Source organism: Pangasianodon hypophthalmus, chromosome 9 (genome assembly GCF_027358585.1).
Source record: "Pangasianodon hypophthalmus isolate fPanHyp1 chromosome 9, fPanHyp1.pri, whole genome shotgun sequence".
NCBI classification, from domain to species: Eukaryota; Metazoa; Chordata; class Actinopteri; order Siluriformes; family Pangasiidae; genus Pangasianodon; species Pangasianodon hypophthalmus.
Genome location: NC_069718.1, coordinates 27,777,659 through 27,804,927, shown reverse-complemented (window position 1 = coordinate 27,804,927; position 27,269 = coordinate 27,777,659). Strand labels below are relative to the sequence as shown.

General features: G+C 42.0%; 1 protein-coding gene across 2 annotated transcripts; it reads right to left on the bottom strand.

Moving 5' to 3' along the window:
• Positions 1-1,216: 1,216 nt before the first annotated feature.
• LOC113524032 (NACHT, LRR and PYD domains-containing protein 3) lies at positions 1,217-27,218 on the bottom strand. 2 transcript variants are annotated; one of them, XM_053236799.1, is made up of 11 exons: positions 27,143-27,218; positions 26,862-26,983; positions 26,285-26,401; positions 17,071-17,125; positions 13,586-13,790; positions 11,577-13,341; positions 7,954-8,127; positions 3,934-4,107; positions 2,600-2,773; positions 2,174-2,350; positions 1,217-2,021 (listed from the first exon to the last, which is right to left on the bottom strand). In XM_053236799.1, the coding sequence occupies exons 2-11, from the start codon at positions 26,912-26,914 to the stop codon at positions 1,928-1,930; spliced, it is 2,988 nt and encodes a 995-aa protein (XP_053092774.1). In that variant the 5' UTR covers positions 26,915-26,983; positions 27,143-27,218; the 3' UTR covers positions 1,217-1,927. The 2 variants fall into 2 exon arrangements, with proteins under 2 accessions (XP_053092774.1, XP_053092775.1); XM_053236800.1 differs by having other exon boundaries at positions 26,862-27,042; positions 27,143-27,212.
• Between the last annotated feature and the right edge of the window lie 51 nt (positions 27,219-27,269).

Sequence of the window (27,269 nt, the reverse complement as noted above, 5' to 3'; positions counted from 1 at the left end):
GTCAGTTTTCTTACTTTTTCAACGTCATTCAAAAAAACCACAATGGCACTGTTCATGCGGGAGGCAGTGACAATATTCTCGTGCCCCACCACATCACCAATCGCTAGAACACATTCCTCAACACTCTGCTCTAGATGAATGCTGATGCAGTGTGTGTGAGTTTATCTTCATGCGTACGTGCAGTTTGCAGGTTGATCAGTCAGTGGATGCGCTTCCTGATGAAGTTCAGTCAGCTTCATAACTCACCAAACTCAGGCAAAATGAAAAACAATAACTGAAAACCCCTCATATTAAGTATTAAATTCCCAAACAGACAAGTACTGAATTCCTAAACCGAAACAGTGAAAAAGCTGATTGTATTTAATAGAGTTTTTGGATGAAATGAATGTTGAGTTCTGAGGATATTAAAGAACTTATGGATATTTACCTGGATGAAGCAGGTATCATGTCATGACATCAGTAATGTAACTGAAGAACTGCTGATATTAAATTAAATAACGAATCAAAGTGAAACACTTTATCTGCCTCAATTAATACAATCTAAACATCATATGAAGTTTGAATTGTGAATCATGTGATTGTTTTCAGGACGAGCTGAAGCTGTGGTTTTTTTTTTTTTTTTTTTTTGGTCAATGTACAAAAACAGATGAAGCAAACTGCATTTAAAACTTTGTTCATGTAATTAAATTCACATGGAAGTAGATTCACATTGTAGTAGATTCACATGGAAACAAGTTAACAATTTGAGTGTAAGAGATTCTGAAGTAAAATATTTCGTTTATGTGGAACAGATGTACATATTTGCATCAGATATATTTAATAAACTTTTTTAATGTAGCTTTTATACTCCCTGTGGTTGTTCTGTACACTGAAAAAAAGTTCATTGAATTTAATTGATATAAAATGTGTACTTGAGCTCCATGTCAATGAATGGATTTGCATGAACACAGTTGTTTTAACTGTGTTCATCTAAAATAAAATGTAATTTAAATAATTATGTAATTATTGTGAAACTGTGTTTTTCCACTTTGTTCAATAAGCCTGATAGAGCACTCCACATGAGGTGACTATTTTGTGTGCACAAGTGAGTTTATACTATTGGATTGACACACACACACACACACACACACACACACACACACACACACACAACTAATTAGGTTCATGTGGCTGGGAAATAAATCAGTAGAATGAACAGAATGCAGTCTGGTTATGATTAGAAATGTGTTTTATTGATGGGTAAAAGTAAATGCATGTCTGACTGACACATGCTTTGTTTGAAGCTAACATTACCACATTATTTACTGTACAACAGCCATCACCAGCACAATCATTGTAAACTTTATATAATGTTTTGTGTCTATAATTAGCTCAGCTGCTTTCTTTATGCATTATATTGTTTTAGATCATAATTTCTACAATGATAAATAGGGGGAACAGTTGATGTTTTTTTTTCCAGGAAGGGGGAGACATGTTCCCCCTGCCCCCCTTAGTCAAACTAACATGGTTACTATTAAAACAAATTAGCAAACAAGGAACAATTATTTTAATAATAAAAAAATGATTAAATCAATATTACAACTGTGCATCAATCATCTGTCATGCTACAACAAACTGAATGAATCTATGTTGAGCCGAAAAACACTGTGAATAAATAGATAAAAATGTGGAACTAAAATAAGCTATAAACAGCTACAACACATGGATGTGTATTTGTGTAATCAGTGTGATGATGTGATGATATCTCTGTGTTGTGTGTAGACACTGAAGGATTTGACTTTGGATTGTAAAATATGTTATTAAAGCCTGAAGTAACTTGTAGCTGAGCGGATAAAAGGATGTGATCAGTCACAGTTATTGTTATGGAACTTCTACATCTGAATATGAATGATTCAGCTCCCAAACTGCTGGAAATGTGGGACGGGTTCTAACGCTTCACCAAAACTGCTTTATCCTGGAAAAGAGGTTTGAGGTGAGACTCCTGTGATATGCCAGTCCTTGTGAGTTTATGATTCTTAATGCTGAAAGACAGAGAAGAGCATCAGTGTAAACAAACAACAACAGCATAAACACCAACACACACACAAAAGGAAAATATTATACAGTACACAGTGAATATTATTCAGTATCATACAATACAGTACAGTAAAGAGACAGTAAGTCAGTAACTCACTGTAGTGTCTCCAGTTTACAGTGTGGATCCTTCAGTAGATCAGAGAGCAGCTTCACTCCTGATTCTCCTGGATTATTAATGTTCAGATCCAGTTCTTTCAGGTGTGATGAGGAGTTTGACCTCAGAGCTGAAGCCACAGCAGCACAACCTTCATCTGTAATACTGCAGTAACGCATCCTGCAAGAAAGAAAACCTTCTCACACTTAACACACTCAGTTTTAGCATTGAAAACATGAACTACACAAAATCTTTACATACAGTACATTTACTCTCCATCTCACACACACAACAATGAAAATATATCAGATCACTACAATTACAATTACCACAGATGAAAACTGGGTGTTGCTGTGTTTACTAAAACTCTGCTCTATATGTGTGTTTGTGTGTGTGTGTGTGTGTGTGTGCCTGTGTGTGTGTGCGTACCTCAGTTTCTCCAGTGTACAGTGTGGATTCTCCAGTCCAGCAGAGAGCAGCTTCACTCCTGAATCCTGCAGGTTATTATTACTCAGATCCAGTTCTCTCAGACTGGAGGAGTTTGAGCTGAGAACTGAGGACAGAACTCTACAGCTTTCCTCTGTCAGATTACACTCACGCAGGCTGGAAGAGAAATGATGAAATATCAAAACACTGATCTCAAACACACAAACACAGCCATAATACAGCTAAAGTGTAACATGTAACAGAAATGTCAGTGTGTTTCTCTCACACACACAAATCAGAGGACAGGACACCACATCAGCACATTTACAGGAGCAGGGATGTCTTTCTGCACTCCACAATCTCTCAGCTACAATTTATTATAAGACCATTAGGTCATGTACATACACACATGTGAGAGCGAGCAGCCTACAAACAATACACTCTGATCTGTGTTCAAGTTTCTACAACCAACACTGCAGATAAAATGCATTTTATTACAGAAAATAAAGAATTATAGAACTGTACACTACCAGTTAATAACATGCCAATACTAGTGATACTTTACAGTGAGGTCAATAAGCCAATTTCTCTGATGTTATCTGTCCTCATGGAGCCGGTACCATGTCCAGCTTTATAACAGATTCTGATAGCGTGTCCAGTGAACTTTTCTGATCTTTCTGGAATGTAACAAACACAAAAGCTAAAGTAAATTTGATCAAAAATTATTAGGTGGCTGTTGTTGTCAACAGTAAATTGTTGTCAATTGTAAATTCTTGATTTGGGAAAGATGTTTTTGTTTTGAAACATAGTTAGCTTTTTACTCAGTCATATTAGAGAGACGATAGAAAGCTTTCCAGAAAGTTCCACAAGACGTCTGGTTCAGGAGTTAAATAAAAGTTATATAATTAACAAATGCTAATAAATAAAAAATTAATGAATAAATGCATAAAAATAAATGTTATAATTTGTGAATGAAAAATATTTTCTTTTTGCAGCAACCCTGACATTTTCATTATTTTTCAGGGCATAGTGATAGTGTTCACATGAAAAACCCTCTGGTACAGACCATGCCCACTTCCTGTTTAAACAGCTATAATTGTCTAAACAGTTATAATTACAATTCATAAGTACAGTTTTTAGTTATTCATGATATAGAATTAATCTAGAAAGTAAATCTGATTCTCACAAACACATTTCAGTTTCTTACAAACATTTAAATCACATTCTAAAATTTACAGCTACATAAAAAACACATACAATAATTTCTGTATGAATATTTGGTGATAAAGTGATAATCTGACCTCTGTGTGTGTGTGTGTGTGTGTGTGTGTGTATACCTCAGTATCTCCAGTGTACAGTGTGGATTCTCCAGTCCAGCAGAGAGCAGCTTCACTCCTGAATCCTGCAGTTTATTGTTACTCAAGTTCAGTTCTCTCAGACTGGAGGAGTTTGAGCTGAGAACTGAGGACAGAACTCTACAGCTTTCCTCTGTCAGATTACACCCACACAGCCTGGAAGAGAAATTATGAAATGTTTGATTTATTTCTCTGATTGTGAAATGAGGTGTTTCCATCAGTTGGAAATAAACTGTCTACCTGAACACAAGGTTCTAATGTCAGGATAAAAATATAAAATGAACAGCCTGTGTATAAACTTGGACTGCTCTTGGACAGATCCATGTGTCTCAGCTAATATGAGATGATGTATTTAACTTTCTGAAACAAGATAATAACAGAGAGGCCACTCTGAACAAACACGTCTCTTTATTTCTAGCAGAGAGTTTTTCATACAGTGTGTTCAGCAGCTCTGGGGAAAGTTCTGCTGGAGAACATTTACACACTGTCCTTTACTGCTTCATTACAGTGTGTTCAGTGTGTAGATCATGTCATGGTTCATGGGTTCATCAGCCTCTTCTGTGTACTACCGTTGATTAGTTCACTAGTTTCAGCTGCTACTCATTTGCTGATCTATTTAAGACTCAGTGTTTGTCTTGTCCTTGTCAGATCGTTGTTTCATGTCTGTCTTCTGTGCAGCACCTGTGGTTAGCTCTGTTTCCTGGTTCCCTGCTCTCTGGTGGATTACTGTCGTTCAGTTTTGGATTATTGGACTGTTTAATCTTCTGTTGCAGCCGAGTGCTACCAAGGAAGCCTGCCCTCTCCGCACCCACGATTTCCCATCCACAGTAACCCTGTCCAGTTCATACCACTTAATAAAGCATCACTTGAACTCGCACTTGAATCCATCTCATTACTTCTGACAGATCAGTGTACATTGTGCACACATTTACTTTCCATTACAAACATTTTCTGGAATATTTTTGCTCCCATAGAACAATAGAAACAGGTCTATAAAATGGTAACAGCTCTATGAGGATGGATAACATCAGAGAAATTGGCTTATTGACCTCACTGTAAAGTACGACTAGTACTGGAGCTTGGGGAAATAGCATCAACACTGGACTCCTGTTCCTGTGTGCTAGGGGTCTCACTGGGGACAAGAACTCCTGAGTTTGTGTCAATTTACAGATAAAACAAAACTAAATAAGGTGAAGCTTCATTGATCGGCTTCAAATCAGATAATGGTGTTAATTAAAGGAATATTGAAGAAATATGATTTTTTTTTTTAAAAAGCAAGTCAACACAAATTCATAAATTAAGACAAATAAGGGGAGTGACTCAATTAAGATGAAAGAAGTGCGTCTGTATAAAAGGAGGACAGGCCGGTCTGTCTGTGTATAGCCATAAGCCCACACGGTGCAAATGCCTCAGCTGACAGAAGATTTAGAGCACACTGTTAGAGATATTTAGAGACCAGTATGATTTTTCTGGAGGATGAAAGCTGGTTTATAAATCACTTCTGTTCGTCACGGCATCTTCTTTAAATGCTGTTCAACACTTTAGAGCCAGCACTAATTTAACCAACACAACAACCTTGTGCCATTCCTGTGCATGTCCAAGTTTATCAGTGTTTGGATTTCTTGTTATTGTCACGTTTCAAACAGAGAGAAGTGATTGTAGCGTGAGAGGCTGAAGTGTGAGAGATTTCTGACCAACAGTCACTGAGACACTTTAAACTATTTAAACACAGCAGTTTCTCTGTGTGATGCTCGGTGTCCATGATCACCTGCGTACAGTGTAGATCTCTTTTCTCGTCTTTCATGTCAAACCATTTTCTTTTCACCTCACCACATTCACACCTAATTCACCTTTCCTATAAATTGTTTCCAGATTTTGGCCTTCCCAGGTGCTGTTACACTGATTAATAATAATTTTATTGGTATAGACATGAGTGAAAATAACTTCCATTTACCTATTATGGAGTTTTGGAATCACTAAATACAAATGATCTGTGGTGTGCACGCATTTGATCAGGGTTTTAAATGATCTGTGGCAAGGGCCAGTAGACCATTATATTCTTCTACACAGATTTGAACATTGGGTAGGTCTCTCAGGAGCAGTTCTAAGCTGGTTCAGATCATACTTGTGTGTTAGACAGTTTTATAATAAACTGGGAAGTCACTCATCAAGACAATATGATATTTCATTTGGAGTTCCATAAGGATCTATTTTAGGACACTTGCTTTTCTCCCTCTACATGTTACCTCTTGGTAGACTCATTCAAAAGCATGAAATCAGTTTTCATAGTTATGCAGATGACACACAGCTTTATATATCAGTGTCACCGAGTAATCAAGAGCCAATTAACAAACTGATTACATGCTTGAATGAAATATGTGACTGGATTTCACAGAACTTTCTGCAGTTAAACCAGGATAAAATGGAGATATTAATTGTAGGAGATAAACAGAAGAGAGAATACATATTTAAAAAAAAGAGCTAGGTTACAGGTTAGAAATCTAGGTGTAATAGTTGACTCTGATCTCAGCTTTGTTCCTCTCATCAATAATATCTCTAAAGTCACATTTAATCATTTGAGGAACATTGCAAATGTTCATCCATTTTTATCTAAAGAAGATGCAGAAAAACTCATCAATGCATTTATTCCACGTAGATTAGATTGCTGTAATGCTCTCTTTTATGGACTTCCGAAAAACACTGATATATTATGAATAAATGTCGGCACGTGCTGACCTCGTGATATCTTTTGTTCTTCTTCAGTTCCGTTTTGATAAACATGCTCTGTGCTCTTAGGGCCTTAGAAGTTGACTGTCGTTTGAGGTTGGGGCTGTGGGATGGCCCAGTGAGCAGTGAGACCATCTTTGATGCTCCTTAAGAGCATGCACAGGTCCAGTTAGGATATAATAGGGCATTGATATATTATGAATATATGTCGGCACGCTCTGTGTTTTGATAAACATGTTCTGAACTCGGACACCCCGTGACATAATCTCACTTTGTTAAACATGTCAACAGCCACTTCTGTTCTCTGCTGATGCCTTATGTCTGACGTCTTTGTCTCTGCAGATATTGCATATAGATATTCTGTACAAATACTCCCTGTCTGCTTCAGTAAACGTTGAAGAGCTTTGCTACTCAAAAACTGACTTTGTGTGATTCTTTGGCACTCTCTTCCCCAGCCGGTACAGAGGTTGTGGCAGCAGCACAAACACAGACTTCTTCCTGATTCTATGTGAACCCAGGAAAATCTATCGAACACTATTTAATGATTACAGTTAGTACAAAATGCAGCTGCTCAGCTTCTAACACAAACTAAAGAGAGACCATATTACTCCTATTGTGCAGGAACTGCACTGGTTACCTGTGACATCCAGAATCGATTTTAAAGTGCTTTAATTAGTTTTAAAACTCTTAATGGCATTGCACCTGTGTATTTAGCAGAATGCCTGACGGATTTCACCCCAAATCATTTTTAACATCAACAAATGCTGGCTTCCTTAAGGTGAATTTTAATAAGAAGAAGCTCGGTGAAACTGCTTTTAGTGTCTCTGCTCCCAGGATGTGGAACTCACTCCCAGCGTATATCCATCAGATACCTTCAGTAATATATTTAAAAAGCAGCTTAAACACATTTATTTACCTTGCCTTTTAATTAGTCCTCTTGATTATATGCTTAGAACTGCCTTTTGATCTCTTAATGGTCTTTTAAATATTGTATTTTCTGTTTGATTATATACATTTATTTCTTAATGACTTTTTAGGTTTTAATATTTTATTTTTATGTTGTGTTGCATTATTATTGTTTTGTTATTATTTTATCATTTCATTATATCTTTTCCATTGTGAAGCACTTTGAGCTGCATTTTATGTATGAAAGGTGCTATATAAAGTTATTATTATTATTATTATTATTATTATTATTATTATTATTATTATTATTATGACTTGACATTTATTAAAATACTTAATGTTTGTGTATGTGTGTGTTGATGATCTTACTCCAGTTTCTCCAGTGTACAGTGTGGATTCTCCAGTCCAGCAGAGAGCAGCTTCACTCCTGAATCCTGCAGTTTATTTCCACTCAGGTCCAGTTCTCTCAGACTGGAGGAGTTTGAGCTGAGAACTGAGGACAGAACTCTACAGCTTTCCTCTGTCAGATTACACCCACACAGCCTGGAAGAGAAATGATGAAATATCAGAGCACTGATCTCAAACACACAAACACAGCCATAATACAGCTAAAGTTGAACATGTAACAGAAATGTCAGTGTGTTTCTCTCACACACACAAATCAGAGGACAGGACACCACATCAGCACATTTACAGGAGCAGGGACGTCTTTCTGCACTCCACAATCTTTCAGCTACAATTTATTATAAGACCATTAGGTCATGTACATAACACACACATGTGAGAGCGAGCAGCCTACAAACACTACACTCTGATCTGTGTTCAAGTTTCTACAACCAACACTGCAGATATAGTGCATTTTATTACGGAAAATAAAGAATTATAGAACTGTACACTACCAGTTAATAACATGCAGGGCAGCTCGTGTCAATGTACTAGCAGGGCTAAGCCCTCTGTCTTTCAAAGATTTACATATTTACACATATCCAGTGTAAATGAGACTCAGCATTTTATATGAGTAAAAAATTAAAGTGTATATTTTATATGGTGTGGATTACCATTGTTCCTGATGTGTGTGTGTGTCTGTGTGTCTGTGTATCCAATATATATATATATATATATATATATATATATATATATATATATATATATATCTTATAAGAGGATTGTTTTGGATTTTTTTCTGATCAAATTTTTATTTGTTTCTAACAAGCACATCAACATCATAAAACAAGGCAATACAGGGCAGTATACAAGAATGACAGAAATGTGACCACAGTGAGACAGAAAAATCAACTACTTCTATGAACACTCACATAATCTGCTACACACAAACACAACGAACACACAGAGACAGACACACGCAGGCTCTGAGTCTACTGTTTGGAAAATAAAGAGATACAAGTGTTACAGGTTTTATAGAAGACTTTCCAGGGCATCGATTGCCTTACTCCAGTGATTAATGTAACCGCCAGTGATTAATGTGATTAATATTACCCTCATTAGCACCATTAATTAGAGCTTTTGAGAGTTCCTTGTAGATTACATCTATAAAGGACAGAGTCCATGCTATAATGGAGAGAGAGAGAAGAGGTTTCCAGTGGACTGCAGGCATTTTCTTGGCAGCAGTGAGTCCGGCAGGGACTATTCATTTTTTTTCATTTAGAAATGTTAAGCGCAGACAAATCATTTAGGATCAGGACCAATACAGTTGTGGGCAGCGTCACAGATATCAAATTCTATAGTTTGGACACTACCTTTACCCAAAAGTCAGTAACAGGTGGAGATTCCCTGAACATATAGATAAATTCCCTTCTCTTCTCCAGAGTGGAGAGTTGAAGATCGGGACGTTTGTTTTTCCATTTGAATTTAGACACAACAGAATGTAATTTTTTCCAGAAGTTGAGGAGAAAATGGAGAAAATTTGTTCTGGGTAGAATGTTCATTTTTATGATGGAAACTCAGGCTTGAGGAGAAATGGGGGAAACTAGACCACCTATCTAGAGAGTCCTGCACCTTGGTAAAAGCTAAGGAGTAATTGTGTTTAGCAATCTGATTGAGAGAGGGTAAAATTTCAATTCCTAAGTACTTGAAGTGTGGAACAATGGGAGTAGTGGCTGGAATAAATGATGCTATGGCAGGTTCATTTACTGCTAAAAGCGCAGATCTTGACCAGTTAATTTTAAAGCCAGACAGGCATCCAAACTCCTCGCAGATGCTTGAAAGACTTTCTAAAAGGCTAACAGATCATCAGCATATAAGGCTAAGTGATGGAGAGTATCATGAACAGAGATAGGTAGAACCTTGGAAGACTGGAGAATCTGAGTTAAAGGCTGAGTAAAAGGCTCAAGAGAAAGCATGAAAAGTGCTGGACTAAGGGGGCACCACTTGGGTGATGACCTAGAAACTGGAAACAGAGAAGAGTAGATTTGTCCCATTAACACAGATGCAGAGCCAGTGGCATATAACACTTTAACCAGATGGATAAAACCTTCCCTGAAGCCTATCATTTTAAGGACTGACCATAAGAATGACCATTCCAACCTGTCAAAAGCTTTTATAGCATCGAGTGCTGCTACAGGAGCGTTAATATGTGCTGCAGCATTGATTATGTGAAGAAGACATTATCTGATGCTAGTCTAGATTTAATAAAACCTGTCTGATCACAGTTTACTAATGTTGGCATATGGTGCTGAAGGTGACAATCAACTGGATCTTTTTTCAAGAGTAAGGAAATTAGGGCTGTATTAACCTCCCTTAAAAAACTGCTCTTTTCAATAGAGTAGTTAATCATATTCAGGAGAAATGAGCCTATTTGTTCCCAGAAGGTGACATAAAATTCCGAAGGAATCCATGTGATTTACTTCTTTGCATATCGAGGGCAGCCTCTTTCAGTTCCTCCAAGGAAATAGGGTTATCTACATCCCTTGAGTCCAAGCTAGATAGTTGAGGGAGGTCTTACTCACTTAGAATATTGTCACATCTATCCTGATCTAGTAATATTTCTGATTTGTATAAGCTGGAATAAAAAGATTGGAAACTATCATTTATCTCTTTAGGATCAGTGGTAATATTCCCATTTGGAATCTTAATGGCAGGAATATTTGCAAACTGCGCGCTAGTTCTAATTTTCAAAAGATGACTAGGACTCACAGCATTTCCCTATGATTTTTCAGAGACACTGGTTCTTGTGTTTTGGTGTGGACCCGAGTACAGGTGGAGTCACATACATCCAAACAGATCCAAACTAAAGAGAAAGTTTGATCTGTCCAAACCAAACAGATTGTATTCTCTCACACGTGTCCCTCAGTGCTGATAGGGCTGTGCGATATGGTGATACATATCAAAGAGCGATAAAGTAGAATAATGAATAATGTCTACCAATAGATATTTTCCTATATATTTCCTATACCACAGAACAGACATCAGCCAAACTAAAAGACGAGGAACTGGCACCTAAAAAGGGAAGGTGGTAGGTGGCACCTAAAAAGGGAAGTTTCAGCTGAAACCTGAAGGTGAATAGAGTGTTTTAATATTTACTATTATAAATAGTGTTTGAATATTTAGTATTCATATTGTTCTAATTTTGACAGTGATATGTTTTTCTTGTTCTTATTTGTGATAGTTCATTTCAATGTCACTTCCAAATAAAAGGAGAAAAGAAAAAGTGCCTTTCACTGGTGTTTAGTTGAGAAAATTATCAAAAAGCAGTCATGAATGCTTGCAGTTATTTTTGTGTAACTCATTTTTTTCGTCAATTTTAGAGAAAACGTAATAAATCGTGATATAAGATTTTGTCCATATCAACAAGCCCTCAGTGCAGACATAACATGATAGTGTAAAAAATGAAACAATGTTCTGTCAATGTACCAGAGGTTTGTTTAAAGAGGATTAGAGTAACTATTAACAAGTATTAATCCAAACAGTGCAGTTCAGTGTTACATTAAAATAAGAAACCATGCAGTAATACATTTATAAATAAAAATACTCACATGGCTTTTCTGGAGGTTTTGACCACTGGCAGCAGCCTCAGAAGACATTCCTCTGATGGGTCATATTTACTCAGATTAAACTCATCCAGCTCCTGTTCTGAGTTCAGTAACACAAACACCAGAGCTGACCACTGAGCAGGAGAGAGTCTGGTTCCCCTGAGACACATATCACGTCCTACGGTCAGGTAATATTGTACTTCCGGCACTAGAGAATGATCATTCAGTTCATTCAGACAGTGGAACAGATTGATGGATTTCTCTGGAGATGGATTCTCCCTGATCTTCTCCTTGATGTACTCGACTGTTTCCTGCTTGCTGTGAGAGCTGCTTCCTGTCTGTGGCATTAAGCCTCGTAAGAGAGTCTGATTGGACTCCAGGGAGAGACCCAGAAGGAAGCGGAGGAACAGGTCCAGGTGTCCATTCTCACTCTGTAAGGCTTTGTCCACTGCACTCCTGAGAAAATCAGACATGTTTGACTTTCTGAAAAGATCAGACAGATCAGTGATTTGTTGTTCTGTTTCATTTCTGCTGATGAAGGAAAGAAATGTGTATAATGCAGCCAGAAACTCCTGAACACTCAGATGTACAAAGCTGAACACCTTCCCCAGGTGAAGCCCAAACTCCTCTCTGAAGATTTGGGTACACACTCCTAAGTACACTGACACTTCTCTGACATCAATGCCACACTCTCTCAGGTCTTCCTCATAGAAGATCAGGTTTCCTTTCTCCAGCTGTTGGAAAGCCAGTTTTCCCAGTGCCAGGATACTCTCTCTGGTCTGCTGAGGATCAGGGTCACATTTCTGATGGTACTTTTGGTCCTTGTGTTTGATCTGAAAGATCAGGAAGTGTGTGAACATTTGAGTCAGAGTCTTGGGGATCTCTCCACTCTCTGCTTCACCCAACATTCTCTCTAGAACAGTGGCTGAAATCCAGCAGAAGACTGGGATGTGGCACATGATGTAGAGGCTTCTTGAAGACTTCATGTGTGGGATGATTTTACTGGCCAGGCTCTGATCACTGATCCTCTTCCTGAAGTACTCCTCTTTCTGAGGATCACTGAAGCCTCGTACCTCTGTTACCTGGTCTACACATTCAGGAGGGATCTGATTGGCTGCTCCTGGTCGAGAGGTTATCCAGAGGAGAGCAGAGGGAAGCAGATTCCCCTTGATGAGGTTTGTCAGCAGCACATCCACTGAGGCTGGCTCTGTCACATCACACAATCTCTCATTGTTCTGGAAATTTAGAGGAAGTCGACACTCATCCAGACCATCAAGGATAAACACCACTTTGTAGGAGTCTATTAATTGTAGTTTTCTCATTTCTGGGAAAAAGTGATGAAGAAGATTCTTCAGACTGAGATTTTTCTGCTTCATCAAATTCAGCTCTCTAAAGGGAAGTGGAAACATGAAGGAGACGTCCTGATTTGCTTTTCCTTCAGCCCAGTCCAGAAGGAACTTCTGCACAGAGACTGTTTTTCCAATTCCAGCAACTCCTTTAGTCAGCACAGTTCTGATGGACTTGTCTTTAAAGAGGTCATTACATTTGATGGGTTTCTCCTGTGTTGCTGGTCTCCTGGACACTGTCTCAATCTGTCTCACCTCATGTTCATTATTGACGTCTCCACTCCAACCCTCTGTGATGTAGAGCTCTGTGTAGATCTCATTCAGAAGTGCTGAGCTTCCATGCTGTGAGATTCCTTCATTAATTCTTTTAAACTTCTCTCTCAGGTTGGATTTCAACTTTGGCTGATACACAGAGATGAGTTCTAATAAACAAAGTAACATGTTTTAATGCAAAATCACTGAGCACAATATAAAATGTAAATGTATTATTGCAGGAACAGGACCATTGTACAGAGTAACCACAAGCTGGACCAGGAACAGAACAGAAAAGCACCAGATGTACATGATACTAAAATCAAACTTAAAACTAAAAGTGTTAATATCTAAAACAATTTCCTCTCTCTAAAGTGAACCTGATGGAATAAAGCCATGACTCAGAGCTCTTACTGTTGTGCAGTGTGTTAGCGAGATCTGTGTGGTTCATGTTCGTCAGGACGTGTAGTGTGATCTTCAGTGCTCCCTCTCGGACACTGGGCAGTTCCTCCTCATCCTCCATCTCCCTCTCAGTGCATGCTGGGTAATCTGGACTCAGGAGCTTCCTAAACCTCTTCAGCTCATTCTTTATCAGAGTGATGACTTTGTGTTCCAGCTCCTGGTTAGAAACATACAATAACAGATCTTCTTCTTTCGGCTTTTCCCTTCAGGGGTCGCCACAGCGAATCATCACTCTCCACCTATCCCTATCTTCTGCATCCTCAACATTTGCACCCACTAGCTTCATATCCTCATTTATTACCTCCATATACCTCCTCTTTGGCCTTCCTCTTTGCCTCCTGCCTGGCAGCTCCATGTCCAACATTCTCCTACCAATATACTCACTCTCCCTCCTCTGAACATGTCCAAACCATCTTAATCTGGCCTCCCTAACTTTGTCCCCCAAACGTCCAACATGAGCTGTTCCCCAGATGTACTCGTTCCTAATCCTGTCCAACCTTGTCACTCCCAAAGAGAACCTCAACATCTTCAGCTCTGCTACCTCTAGCTCTGACTCCTGTCTCTTCCTCAGTGCCACTGTCTCTAAACCATACAGCATGGCCGGTCTCACCACTGTCTTGTACACCTTCCCCTTGATTCTCGCTGGTATTTTTCTATCACACAGAACTCCCGACACCTTTCTCCACCCATTCCAACCTGCCTGCACTCGCTTCTTTACCTCTTTCCCACACTCTCCATTACTCTGGACTGTTGACCCCAAGTACTTAAACTCCTGTACCTTCTTCACCTCTTCACCCTGTAACCTTACTGTTCCACTTCCCTCCCTTTCATTCACACACATGTACTCAGAATTACTACGACTGACTTTCATTCCTCTTCTCTCCAGCGCAAACCTCCACCTCTACAGGTTTTCCTCCACCTGCCCCCTGCTCTCACTACAGATCACAATGTCATCCGCAAACATCATTGTGCAAGGAGACTCCTGTCTGACCTCCTGTGACAACTGGTCCATCACCATAGCAAACAGGAAGGGGCTCAGAGCCGATCCCTGATGCAGTCCCACCTCCACTTTGAACTCCACTCTCTGACCTACAGCACACCTCACCACTGTCCTGCTCCTCTCATACATGTCCTGCACCACTCTGACATACTTCTCTGCTACTCCTGACTTCCTCATACAGTACCACAGCTCTTCTCTTGGCACCCTGTCATATGCTTTCTCCAAGTCTACAAACACACAGTGCAACTCCCTCTGACCATCCCTATACTTCTCCATCAAAATTCTCAGAGCAAAAATTGCTTCTGTTGTGCTCTTTCTGGGCATAAAGCCATACTGCTGCTCACAAATTTCCACTACCTTCCTTAACCTAGCTTCCACTACTCTTTCCCATAGCTTCATTGTATGGCTCATCAACTTTATCCCCATATAGTTGCTGCAACTCTGCACGTCACCCTTATTCTTAAAGATCGGCACTAATACACTACTTCTCCATTCCTCAGGCATCTTCTCACTCTCTAAAACTCTGTTAAACAAACTAGTTAAAAATTCCACTGCTGCCTGTCCTAGACACTTCCAGACCTCCACCAGGACCAACTGCCTTCCCACTTTTCATCCTCTTCAAAGCCTTCCTGACTTCATCCTTTCTAATCTTATCTACTTTCTGTTCCACAGAGGTCACCCCTTCTACTCTTTTTTCCCTCTCATTTTCCTCATTCATCAGCTCTTCAAAGTACTCCTTCCATCTCCTCTGTACACTCTCCTCACTTGTGAGCACCCTTCCATCTCTATCCTTAATAACTCTAACTTGCTGCACATCCTTCCTATCTCGATCCCTCTGCCTAGCTAACCTGTACAAGTCCTTCTTGTCCTTCTCTAGTGTCTAACCTAACATACAACTCGTCATATGCCTCCTGCTTGCCTTTAGACAATTTGTATTCGTGTCTACTCTCCTCAGTCCTGTCCATGTCCCACTTCTTCTTGGCTAACCTCTTCCTCTGGATACTATCCTGGATTTCCTCATTCCACCACCAAGTCTCCTTATCTTCTTTCCTCCTTCCAGATGACACACCCAGCACCTTTCTTCCCGTCACCCTGATCACTTCTGCTGTAGTTTCCCAGTCATCTGGCAGCACTACCTGACCACCCAGAGCCTGCCTCAACTTCTGTCTAAAGTCCTCACAACATTCCTCCTTTTTCAGCTTCCACCACTTGGTTTTGTTCTCTATCTCTATCTTTGACCTCTTCTTCTTACAGACCATCAAAGTCATCCTACACACCACCATCCTATGCTGTCTGGCTACACACTCTCCCACTACCACTTTACAGTCACTAATCTCTTTCAGACTGCCTCTTCTACATAGGATGTAGTCTACCTGTGTGCTCCTACCTCCACTCTTGTAAGTCACTCTATGCTCCTCCCTCTTCTGAAAATAAGTGTTAATCACAGCCATGTCCATCCTCTTAGCAAAGTCCACTACCATCTGTCCTTCAAGGTTCCTTTCCTTAACTCCAAACTTGCCCATCACCTCCTCATCACCTGTGTTCCCCTCACCCACATGTCCATTAAAATCTGCTCCTATCACCACTCTCTCACCTGTGGGAATACTCTCTATCACCTCATCTAATTCACTCCAGAATCTCTCTTTCTCCTCTAACTCACAACCTACCTGTGGGGCATAACCACTAACAACATTCAACATCACCCGTTCAATCTCTAACTTCAGACTGATCACCCTGTCTGACACTCTCTTCACCTCCAGAACATTCCTCCCAAACTCCTCCTTCAAGACCACACCTACCCCATTTCTCTTACTATCCACACCATTACAAAACAGCTTGAATCCTGCTCCTATACTACGAGCCTTGCTACCCTTCCACCTGGTCTCCTGTACACACAGTATATCCACCTTCCTTCCCTCCATCATATCAGCCAGCTCTCTACCTTTCCCTGTCATAGTACCAACATTCAGAGTTCCTATTCTCAGTCCTACACTCTTACCTTTCCTCTTCTCTCTCTGTCTACGCACTCTCCTCCCTCCTGTACTTCTTCGACCAACAGTAGCCCAACTTCCACCGGCGCCCTGTAGGTCACCGGCGCCGATGGTGGTCGTTGTTAACCCGGGCCTCGACAGATCCGGTATGGAATTCAGAGTACTAACGATTCGCATGATTAAATTTGGCAATGTTTTACACCGGATGCCCTTCCTGACGCAACCCTCTCTATTTATCCGGGCTTGGGACCGGCACAGACGTCACTGGACTGTGACCCCCATGGCTAGATTATACAATAACAGATCTTAATATTATAATGTTACACAGTGAGATATGCTTTTATTTTTCGAAAAGAAAAAAAAACTCTTTCTATTACTACAGTTACAACTGTCTGATTACCCATAATGCAACTGCACATCAATAAAACAACACAAGTCTCACACACCTTGAATATGGACTCCAACTGATTTGTGCTGATGTTTGATTTTTCCTTTTGTGGTCTGTGAACAAACAAAACACATCATGTAATATGGACTATATGTATTCATAGCTGCACAACACACACTAATATATACAAATATAAAGATATTTAAAGGTGCATGAGATAAGTACATTTTTTAATGTTCAGGTTTCTACCAGTTATGTACGTGGTTCGTCATTTATGATTTTGACTCCTTAAGCCTGCCGCCAATTCCTGCCCATGTTCACAAAGTCCCACCCTCAGGATCTGTGGTGGCCTTTAGAGTAAAGTTTATTTAGAGTACCAACTATCAAATAAACTTCTATCTATCATTAGCAAGGATTAGCATTAGCATGACATCACTTTCAAGTAATGAAGGTGTCACGGTTCATGGGTTCACCGGCCTCTTCTGGCCGTTTTATGTACTACCGCTAATTAGTTCATTTGTTTCAGCTGCCACTCATTTACGGCTCTACTTAAGCCTCAGTGTTTGTCCTGTCTTTGTCAGTTCGTTGTTTTCATGTCTGTGTTCTCTACAGGTCTGCGGTTGCTGTTTCCCGGTTCCCGGTCTGTTTATTCCTTGTTGCAGCCACCAAGGATACCTGCCACCAAGGATACCTGCCACCACTGCACCCATGATTTTCCACTCAAAGTACTCAGTCTGTTTGTTTTCTCGCTATCACATTAAAGTATCACCGAACTCGCACTTGAATCCGCCTTGTGTTTTTCCTGACAGAACGAACTGACCTTTAAACTATGGATTCAGCGAATGCCTCAGACGTCAGCGGATTTCTGTCGAACATGGCCGCGCGTCTAGAGAGACAAGAAGAGCAGATGATCGCTACGAGTCGTGCGGCGCAAGACTTGGTGGCGCAGGTGTCCGAGCTCACTGCCCTGGTTCAACTCCTGAGAACCGAGCCGGCAACATCATCCACTGTGCCAGCTCCCCAGCGCTTACCCCCTCAATCGCCGCTTACAACTCAACACGAGCCACGCCTACCACCTCCCGCCTCATACTCTGGTGAGCTGCGTCTCTGCCGAGCCTTTCACCACCAGGTGCTCCTTGTTTTTCTCGCTCCAACCCCAGGCTTTCCAAGCGCTCGCTGAGGAAATGAAGAGAGTCTTTGATCGTGCTGTGACGGGACGCGAAGCGGCTCGGAGGCTGGCTGACTTACGTCAAGGCGAGGGAGGAGAAGGATCGCCGTCGGACGAGAGAATTGTGTCTCTACTGCGGAGGGACGGGACATATTTACATTTACATTTACGGCATTTGGCAGACGCCCTTATCCAGAGCGACTTACAATAGTGCTTTGAAGTCTATCAAAAATACATTCTGATATTGGCTCGCTAGGTCACAAACTAGGAATACCATCAGTCCAAAAACTCTGTTGGGGAGGTGATTTTTTTTTTTTTTTTTGTGAAAGTGCTAATTTAAGTATTTTATGAAGAGGTAAGCCTTTAGACGTCGTTTGAAGACTGCCAGTGACTCAGCTGTTCGGACATCTAGGGGAAGTTCATTCCACCACCTTGGTGCCAGAACAGAGAAGAGTCTCGATGCATGCCTTCCTTGTACTCTGAGAGATGGTGGGACCAGTCGAGCAGTGCTAGAGGATCGGCGGGAGCGTGGTGCCGCTCGAGGTGTGATAAGTGCTTTGAGATAAGTGGGTGCTGGTCCGTTTTTGGCTTTGTAGGCGAGCATCAGTGTTTTAAATCTGATGCGGGCAGCGACAGGAAGCCAGTGGAGGGAGCGCAGCAATGGGGTGGTGTGGGAAAATTTAGGAAGATTGAAAACCAATCGTGCAGCTGCATTCTGGATCAGTTGCAGAAGACGATTGGCACTCAGAGGCAGACCTGCCAGGAGTGAGTTGCAGTAGTCCAGTCTTGAAATGACAAGGGACTGAACAAGCACCTGTGTGGCCTGTGAGGAAAGAAATGGACGAATTCTTCTGATGGTTATAAAGGAGAAATCGACATGAGCGTGTTAGATTAGCAATGTGAGAGGAGAAGGACAGTTGATTGTCCATGGTTACCCCAAGGTTGCGTGCGGTAACCCGAAGGCGAGATCAGAGAATTGTCTAGGGAAATTGCAAGATCCTGAGATGGGGATGAATCACCTGGGATGAACAGCAGTTCAGTTTTGGTGGGATTAAGTTTCAGCTGGTGAGTTGTCATCCATGATGAGATGTCAGCCAGACAAGCTGATATCCGAGCAGAAACATGAGAGTCTGAGGGAGGGAAGGAGAGGATGATTTGAGTGTCATCTGCATAGCAGTGGTATGAAAACCCATGTGAGGATATGACCTCACCGTATAGAGGGAGAGTATAGAGGGAGAACAGGAGAGGACCAAGTACTGAGCCTTGTGGAACACCAGTGGAGAGTCTGCGAGGAGCAGATGTGGATCCCCTCCATGTCACCTGATATGACCGATCTTCCAGGTAGGAAGCAAACCATTGCCATGCTGTACCACGAATTCCAAGACTCATGAGGGTGGATAGGAGAGTCTTGTGGTTCACCATGTCAAACACTGCTGAAAGGTCAAGGAGGATGAGAACTGAAGACAGTTTGGCTGATCTAGCGGCATGTAGCTTCTCAGTGACGGCCAAAAGGGCAGTCTCTGTGGAGTGTGCCAGTTTGAAGCCAGACTGATTGGGATCTTGGAGGTTGTTCTGTGGGAGATAGCAAGACAGCTGATTATAGACAGTCCGTTCAAGGGTTTTAGAAAGAAAAGAGAGAAGTGATACCGGTCGGTAGTTGCTGATGACAGAGGGATCTAGAGAGGCTTTCTTCAGGATGGGAATAACTCTTGCTCTCTTGAATGATGTTGGTACATGACCAGATGTTATGGAGCCATTGATGATAGTGGTGATGAAGGGCAGGAGGTCTTGAGAGATGGTCTGGAGCATTGTGGAAGGGATTGGATCCAATGGGCAGGTGGTAGGATTTGCAGGATAAGATGATTTGCAGGATCTCTTCTGTTGTTAGTTTAGAAAACTGTGTCAGCGAATGAGAAGGAGAATCCTCAGTGTGTAGTGTAGGAGCAGGAGTAGAAGTGAATGTCTGACAGATTTTTCCAATCTTCTCATCATAAAAAGTCTTCAGCAGTCAGAGAGGATGGAGCAGGAGGAGCCGGAGGGTTGAGCAGTGAAGAAAAGATGTTGTGGAGCTTGCGAGGATCTTGTGGAGCTTGCGAGGATGTTGTGGAGCTTGCGAGGATCTTATTGCCTCGGTCTGCCCGTTAAAAGCCACTGCCCAGCGGTAGGTCAGAGGTTACTGTCGGGTGGGGTGTCTGCGGGTAAAGCCTCTTCCACCACTCTCCTCCCAGTTCAGCTGCAACGGGGAAGCACTCTTCATCCCGGTCAAGCCCTTTTGGATTCTGGAGCAGAAGGTAACTTCATGGACATTCAGTTTGCTCACCAACTTCACCTGCCTGTGTCAATGCTTAACCAGCCCATTTCTGTCAGCACTCTCAATGGCCAAACTCTCCAGTTGTCTTAGGTCACCCCTGGCTTACACTCCATAACCCTCACATTGATTGGCATTCCAATACAGTCTTATCGTGGAGCGAACATTGTCATGCTAATTGTCTTGTGTCTGCCTGTTCATCTGTGTCTAGTTCTGTTTTCCAGAAGAAGGCAGTGGATCTGTCTAACGTGCCCAAGGAGTACATGGACCTGAAGGGAGTGTTCAGTAAGTCTCGGGCCGCTTCTCTCCCTCCGCACCGTCCCTATGACTGTGCCATAGATTTATTGCCAGGTAAGTCTCCGCCTAAAGGCAAGCTTTACTCACTTTCTGTCCCAGAGAGGGAAGCCATGGAGAAATTTATTTCTGATTCTTTGGCAGCCGGGCTGATCCGTCGTTCCTCTTCCCCCGCAGGTGCCGGGTTCTTTTTTGTGGAGAAAAAAGATGGCTCTCTGCGGCCGTATATTGATTATTGGGGACTGAACAGCATCACGGTAAGCAACACTTATCCCTTGCCGCTGATGTCTTCAGCTTTCAAGTGGTTGCAGGGGGCGTCTTTTTTCACCAAACTGGACCTGCGCAACGCCTATCATCTGGTTCGCATAAGGGAGGGGGATGAGTGGAAAACCACCTTTAATACCCCCAGGGGGCGTTTCGAATACCTGGTACTGCAGTTTGGCCTGTCTAACGCTCCGGCGGTTTTCCAGGCACTCGTGAATGACGTGCTGAGAGATATGGTTGATCAGTTCATATATGTCTACCTGGATGACATATTGATTTTTTCCTGCTCTCTCCAAGAACATGTTCAGCACGTCAGACGAGTGCTCTTTTGGCTGCTCGAGCTTTTTGTCAAGGCGGAGAAATGCGTTTTTCATGCACAGTCAGTCCCGTTTCTGGGGTTCATTGTTTCATCATGAGGGGGTGCGCATGGATCCCGATAAGATCAAGGCTGTGGTGGATTGGCCGACCCCTGACTCCCGCAAGGCCCTGCAGAGGTTTCTGGGGTTCGCCAATTTTTACCGGCGTTTCATTCGCAACTTCAGCCAACTAGCCGCCCCTTTGACCGCCTTGACCTCCACTGAGACTGCCTTCAGCAGGTCTAGCGCAGCCCACACTGTGTTTACCAACCTCAAGAGCCGCTTTGTTTCAGCCCCTATTCTCATTGCCCCCGACCCTTCACGTCAGTTTGTGGTGGAGGTCGACGCTTCGGAGGTGGGGGTGGGTGCGGTTCTGTCCCAGCGCTCCTCCGCGGACGGCAAGATGCATCCGTGCACCTATTTTTTGTCATTGTCTGTCCATCGCTGAACAAAATTATGACATTGGTAATAGAGAGCTGTTGGCGATTAAGTTGGCCTTGGAGGAGTGGAGTCATTGGTTGGAAGGTTCGGGGGTGCCTTTTATCGTCTGGACGGATCATAAGAACCTTGAATACATCAGGTCGGCCAAACGTCTCAACTCCAGGCAGGCTCGGTGGGCTCTTTTTTTCAGTCGTTTCGTCTTTTCCATCTCGTACCATCCAGGCGCCAAAAACATCAAGCCTGATGCCTTGTCCCACGTTTTTGATCGTCCCGATCGGCAGACCACTCCCGAGCTTACTTTACCCGAGAGACTTGTGGTCTCCACCATCACTTGGGAGATTGAGTCTAAGGTCCGCACGGCCTTACAAGGGGTAACGCCTCCGTCCGGGTGCCCATCGGGTCGGTTATTTGTGCCGGCGATTTTAAGGTCAGACGTCATCCGCTGGAGCAACTGTTCTAAGGTCACTTGTCATCCGGGGATTAATCGTACCGCCTTTTTGGTCAAACAACGGTTCTGGTGGCCATTGATGGCTTGTGACATTCGGGATTTTGTTTTGGTCTGTTCGGTCTGTGCTAGTTGCAAGACTTCCAATCGTCCCCCGGAGGGTCTCCTTCGACTGCTGTCCGTCCCTTCTAGACCCTGGTCCCACATAGCGCTAGATTTAGTTTCCGCTCTACCTCTGTAACACGGTAACACGGTGGTTTTGACCGTGGTGGACCGGTTCTCGAAGGCGGCCCATTTTATTCCCCTGCCCAAATTGTCTTCTGCCAGGGAGACGGCGGTTTCTGTCATTGACCACGTCTTTCGCATTCATGGCCTCCCAACAGATGTGCTTTCTGACAGGGGTCCCCAGTTTGTTTCCAAATTTTGGAGAGAATTTTGTTGGCTACTGGGGGCGAGTGTTAGTCTTTCTTCTGGTTTCCATCCTCAGAGCAATGGGCAGACCGAGCGAGCCAACCAGGATCTGGAGCATCCACGGGCCTCTCTCCGTTTGAGTGTAGCTTAGGGTACCAGCCACCTATTTTTCCTAGCCTGGAATCCGAAGTCGCGGTCCCCTCTGCCCATGCTTTCGTCCAGAAGTGCCGCCGCACCTGGAGAACTGCTCGTCAGATGCCACCAAGGCTCTGGCTGATCGCCACCGGTCGAAGCCTCCCGTCTACGTTGTCGGTCAAAAAGTGTGGCTTTCTAGTAAAGATATTCCGCTTTGCTCCGTATCTAGTAAATTGGCTCCTAAATTCATTGGCCCATTCATTGTCACTAAAATTCTTAGCCCAGTGGCAGTCCGCCTCAAACTTCCTCCAGTGTACAGGAGAATCCATCCCGTTTTTCACGTATCCCAATTGAAACCCTTTTTTCACTCTCCTATTAATCCGCTGGCCCCCGTTCCCCCCCCCCCCCGCCGCGTCTTGTAGATGGGGAACCCGCTTATTCGGTTAACCGCATTCTGGACTTGAGACGGAGTGGACGTGGATTCCAGTATCTGGTGGACTGGGAAGGTTACAATCCAGAGGAGAGAAGTTGGGTCCCGGCCAGGGACATATTGGATCACTCCCTTATCGATGATTACAATCGATGAGTAAGCTGTCCTGGTAGCGCCGAGAGGCGCTCCTAGGAGGAGGGGTACTGTCACGGTTCATGGGTTCACCAGCCTCTTCTGGCCGTTTTATGTACTACCGCTAATTAGTTCATTTGTTTCAGCTGCCACTCATTTACGGCTCTATTTAAGCCTCAGTGTTTGTCCTGTCTTTGTCAGTTCATTGTTTTCATGTCTGTGTTCTCTACAGTTCCACGGTTGCTCTGTTTCCCGGTTCGCTGCACTCTGGTGGATTACCATCATCTAGCCAGGACTATTGAACTGTTTATTCCTCGTTGCAGCTGAGTGCCACCAAGGATACCTGCCACCACTGCACCCACGATTTTCCACTCACAGTACAGGCTGTTTGTTTTCTTGCTATCACATTAAAGTGTCACCAAAATCGCAATTGAATCCGCCTTGTGTTTTTCCTGACAGAAGGAGGCAGTTTATTTATTAAGGGCATTGCTTTACTTCGTTATTTAGATCTAGGTGATAAAAATCCCTAACTACAGAATAATGATGACAGAATAACAGACTAGTGGGGAAATGCATAATAATTAACAGTGGAGCCTTAAAAATAATAATACACAGCATAAATGTAAGACACTGCACAAGAATAAGGAACTGATGTATGGAGCTCTCTCTCTATACAACAAGTGACTTTAATTAAGTATGCTTCATAATTTACCCAGGACACAGCTCTTATACAGTAGATGATAGAGTGAAATGCTTCCTCCAACTGACAAGCCTTCACTTGACGCCTCAATGCTGGACAATGCTGGAGCACATCTGTCGTTCTCTTTCATATCTAAAACACTTACACTAGCTGTTAACAACAGTGACTAGCATGGCTATAGGCTAGTTTATATACAGGATGGCTGAGTGAATTATTGTCTAATCATGTTACACAGGTACTCTGCTTGTTACATTGGTGAGCTTCTGAGCTTCGTGTCTTCAGTGTGCCAGGTGGCTGATATTAGTATTTTAAAATTAGTTTTTTGCTCACACAGCCAAAGCAGCATGGAAGCCAAATTATAGCACTAGAAATAAGCAAAATTCTCATATTGAATTATGAGGATGGTCAAGAGTGCTTTTATTGCACCATTATTTATTTATAACGAGTTCTCAGTGATTTTTCAGCTAAACCTATTGATATTAGCATTGTTATCAGAGTTATATAGTTATCTAACATTACAATATCAAGGTGGTTAAGCATTTACTTATTCTTTATTTTTGATAAAAACCTACCTCCTGGATTTGTTATGTAAAGCAGGTCACTGAAATAGTTCAAGGCTTACAGATTGCGTTTACAGACCCGTCCAGGTGCAGCATCACTAATTCCCTGTCCACCTTCATTCCTTCATCAGTAATAAAATACTCCACCTTGGAAAAGCACTGCTAGTGTTTATCCTGGTGTTACTGCATTTCCTGTTAAGTTTTACCCGAAGCACAGTGTGATTTTTGCTAACACAAGAACTATCTGGCTGCACTGGGAGCTTACTAGGATTGCCACCTGTCCCTTATAATATGGGATTGAAAAGTAAATGCTGTGTCTCTTATTGAGTCAAAACGCGACATGGTTTCAAGTCTACACAGTGGTGACTAACCACTTTCCTTCTCTTTCTGCCGAGCTACACTCCTGAGCTGCCGGTGATCCAGACCCCCCTACGCTCTGGACCAGATGAGCATCACTCCTGAGCTGCTGGTGATCCAGACCCCCCCCCTTCACTCTGGACCTGTCCACCGGCAATGCTTCACACTGCCATGAAGACGCTTCAGCTGTTTTCCATGGACTACACCAACACACATTGTACACACACACATGCACACGTGCTCATCAGAGACGTCACACACACACACTTCATTTTACTTTGTTTGTGTAAAGCTGCTTTGAGACAATGACCTTTGTAAAAAAGCGCTATACAAATAAAAATGAATTGAATTGAATTGGTGAGAAAAACAAAATAGTGACTGAAATCAAACGACTTTCACCTGAAATTGTGTAGAAGCTCAAAATCAGTGTTATGGGGCAGGGAATGATGGGAACACGCTATGTGAGAATGCATCATTGTCCTGGTTATAGACACTGAGTCACATGGTTCATCTGTGAAACACAAGAGGTTGTGTTGCAGTTGCGATACCATGTTGTGGTTGTGGTACTGTACAGTTTACTGTGGAGCATGCGTCAGGTGATAATCATGTCCGATTGGCTAAAGAACAGAAGACAGAGGAATCACTCAGTTCCTTTTACCTCAGACTTCCCCTGAGAATGATGTGGTATGTTGTTGTTTAATAAATGTTTGTTATGTAAAATAATCAGGTTCTTAGGCTAACATCAGGATCAGTGTAATATTGGGCTATATAACTAGGCCTAATCAGTTTAGTGCAAATTAGCCTAATCATGCTGATAATATCCCATCTATTCTCAGATTTTATCCTGAAGATTAAAATGATTATATAGTTTTAATTTTATCATTTATAAATATTTTTACTTTACATTCTATAAATTGGTCGCTTTACTATTTAAAAAGAATAAATTAATAACATTAATTAATACATTTTAAATATATTATAATATATAACATTGAATGAATGAATGAATGAATGAATAAAATAGTTATATTGTCATTATTTTCCCACGTGTAAATGTTCTTCTGTAGCACCACAGACCCTCCAGCTCAGGAACTGCAGGCTGAACTGAACTCTTAAAGCAGTTTTCCTCACTGCCAGTCCGAGAGCTGCAGCACTGCACAGTTTAGTGTTTTACTGCTTCAACACCTGATAAAGCTCATGAAGGGCTTCATAATGAGACCAGTGAGTTTGATCAGGTGGAACACTGCTGTAAAACACCTCACTATACTGACCTCACATCAGTAGAACTGTCTCTGTCTCTGAAGGTCATTGGAAGTCCCATTGACGCGTCACTCTTCATGGACACACAGCTGGGTTCTGGTGAGTCTGATCTCTTTCCCTTCATCATTCTAGAATTACAACAGAAATATCAGCAATAATTAATACTCTGCTGTCTCAGCACTGTTAAACAATGTGTTCATCATTAAACACCAATAATTCCATCTTTTTAATTCAGCTACAGTCTGCACACTTATTCAAACAGGAGACTCGCCTCATACCTCAGGAATTACTCTGATGTCAGGAGTCCCAATCACAGCTAACTGACTCAGCTGGGTCTTAAAGCCTGTAGAGTTCACTGACTCAAAGCTATGCTGCTCTTATGCTACACATTACACAGTCCTTTTTACTCTTCTCTCAGTGAATGATTGCTCTAAACTGTTCTTACATCAGATCAGTGATATATTCACTGCTATTAAACACCTTAAAGCAAAGTTTAGTTCCTCTGTTAACTAGTGAGTGTTTAGAGATACAGATCTGTTCCCATGAGACGGTGCGTATTTATTGCTGGTGAATGGAAAAGTAACTCACCTCTCGTCTTTCTTTAAGTCCTGTTTTCCAGACACACTCATGTTGGAGGTCATGTCTCCTTCTCCAGATTACAGCAGGACACACGTTTACTTCACTCCAACATCGATGTGTTAAATCAAACCCTGTATCAGCACAGAGTTCACTTACAGGAAATAGTCACCGTATCAAGTCCTAAAACAGCCTGTGTACATTAAACCTTCAGTACAAACCCACAAAACTCTTCTGCATCTAGTGTCACTTCAGTGTGTTTATATATTATAGCTTTAGATTTAGATACTCACTGTGTTTTTACTCCTGAAATGGTTTATTTTCCCCTCGACACAAAATGGAGCTTCTGAGTTTCACCTTCACTGACACTGTCTAACTGGTTTAACTGGTTTATCTGGTTTATTCTGCAGAGGGGGAAGG

Bases quoted from the DNA above. Each gene is read 5' to 3' on its own strand.
- LOC113524032 (XM_053236799.1), bottom strand. From the start codon at position 26,914: ATGACCTCCAACATGAGTGTGTCTGGAAAACAGGACTTAAAGAAAGAC. The intron at 26,402-26,861 runs GTGAGTTACTTT...TTGTAATTCTAG, and splicing joins GACTTAAAGAAAGACGAGAG to AATGATGAAGGGAAAGAGAT. The intron at 2,774-3,933 runs GTATACACACAC...TTTCTCTTCCAG, and splicing joins TGTACACTGGAGATACTGAG to CCTGCGTGAGTGTAATCTGA.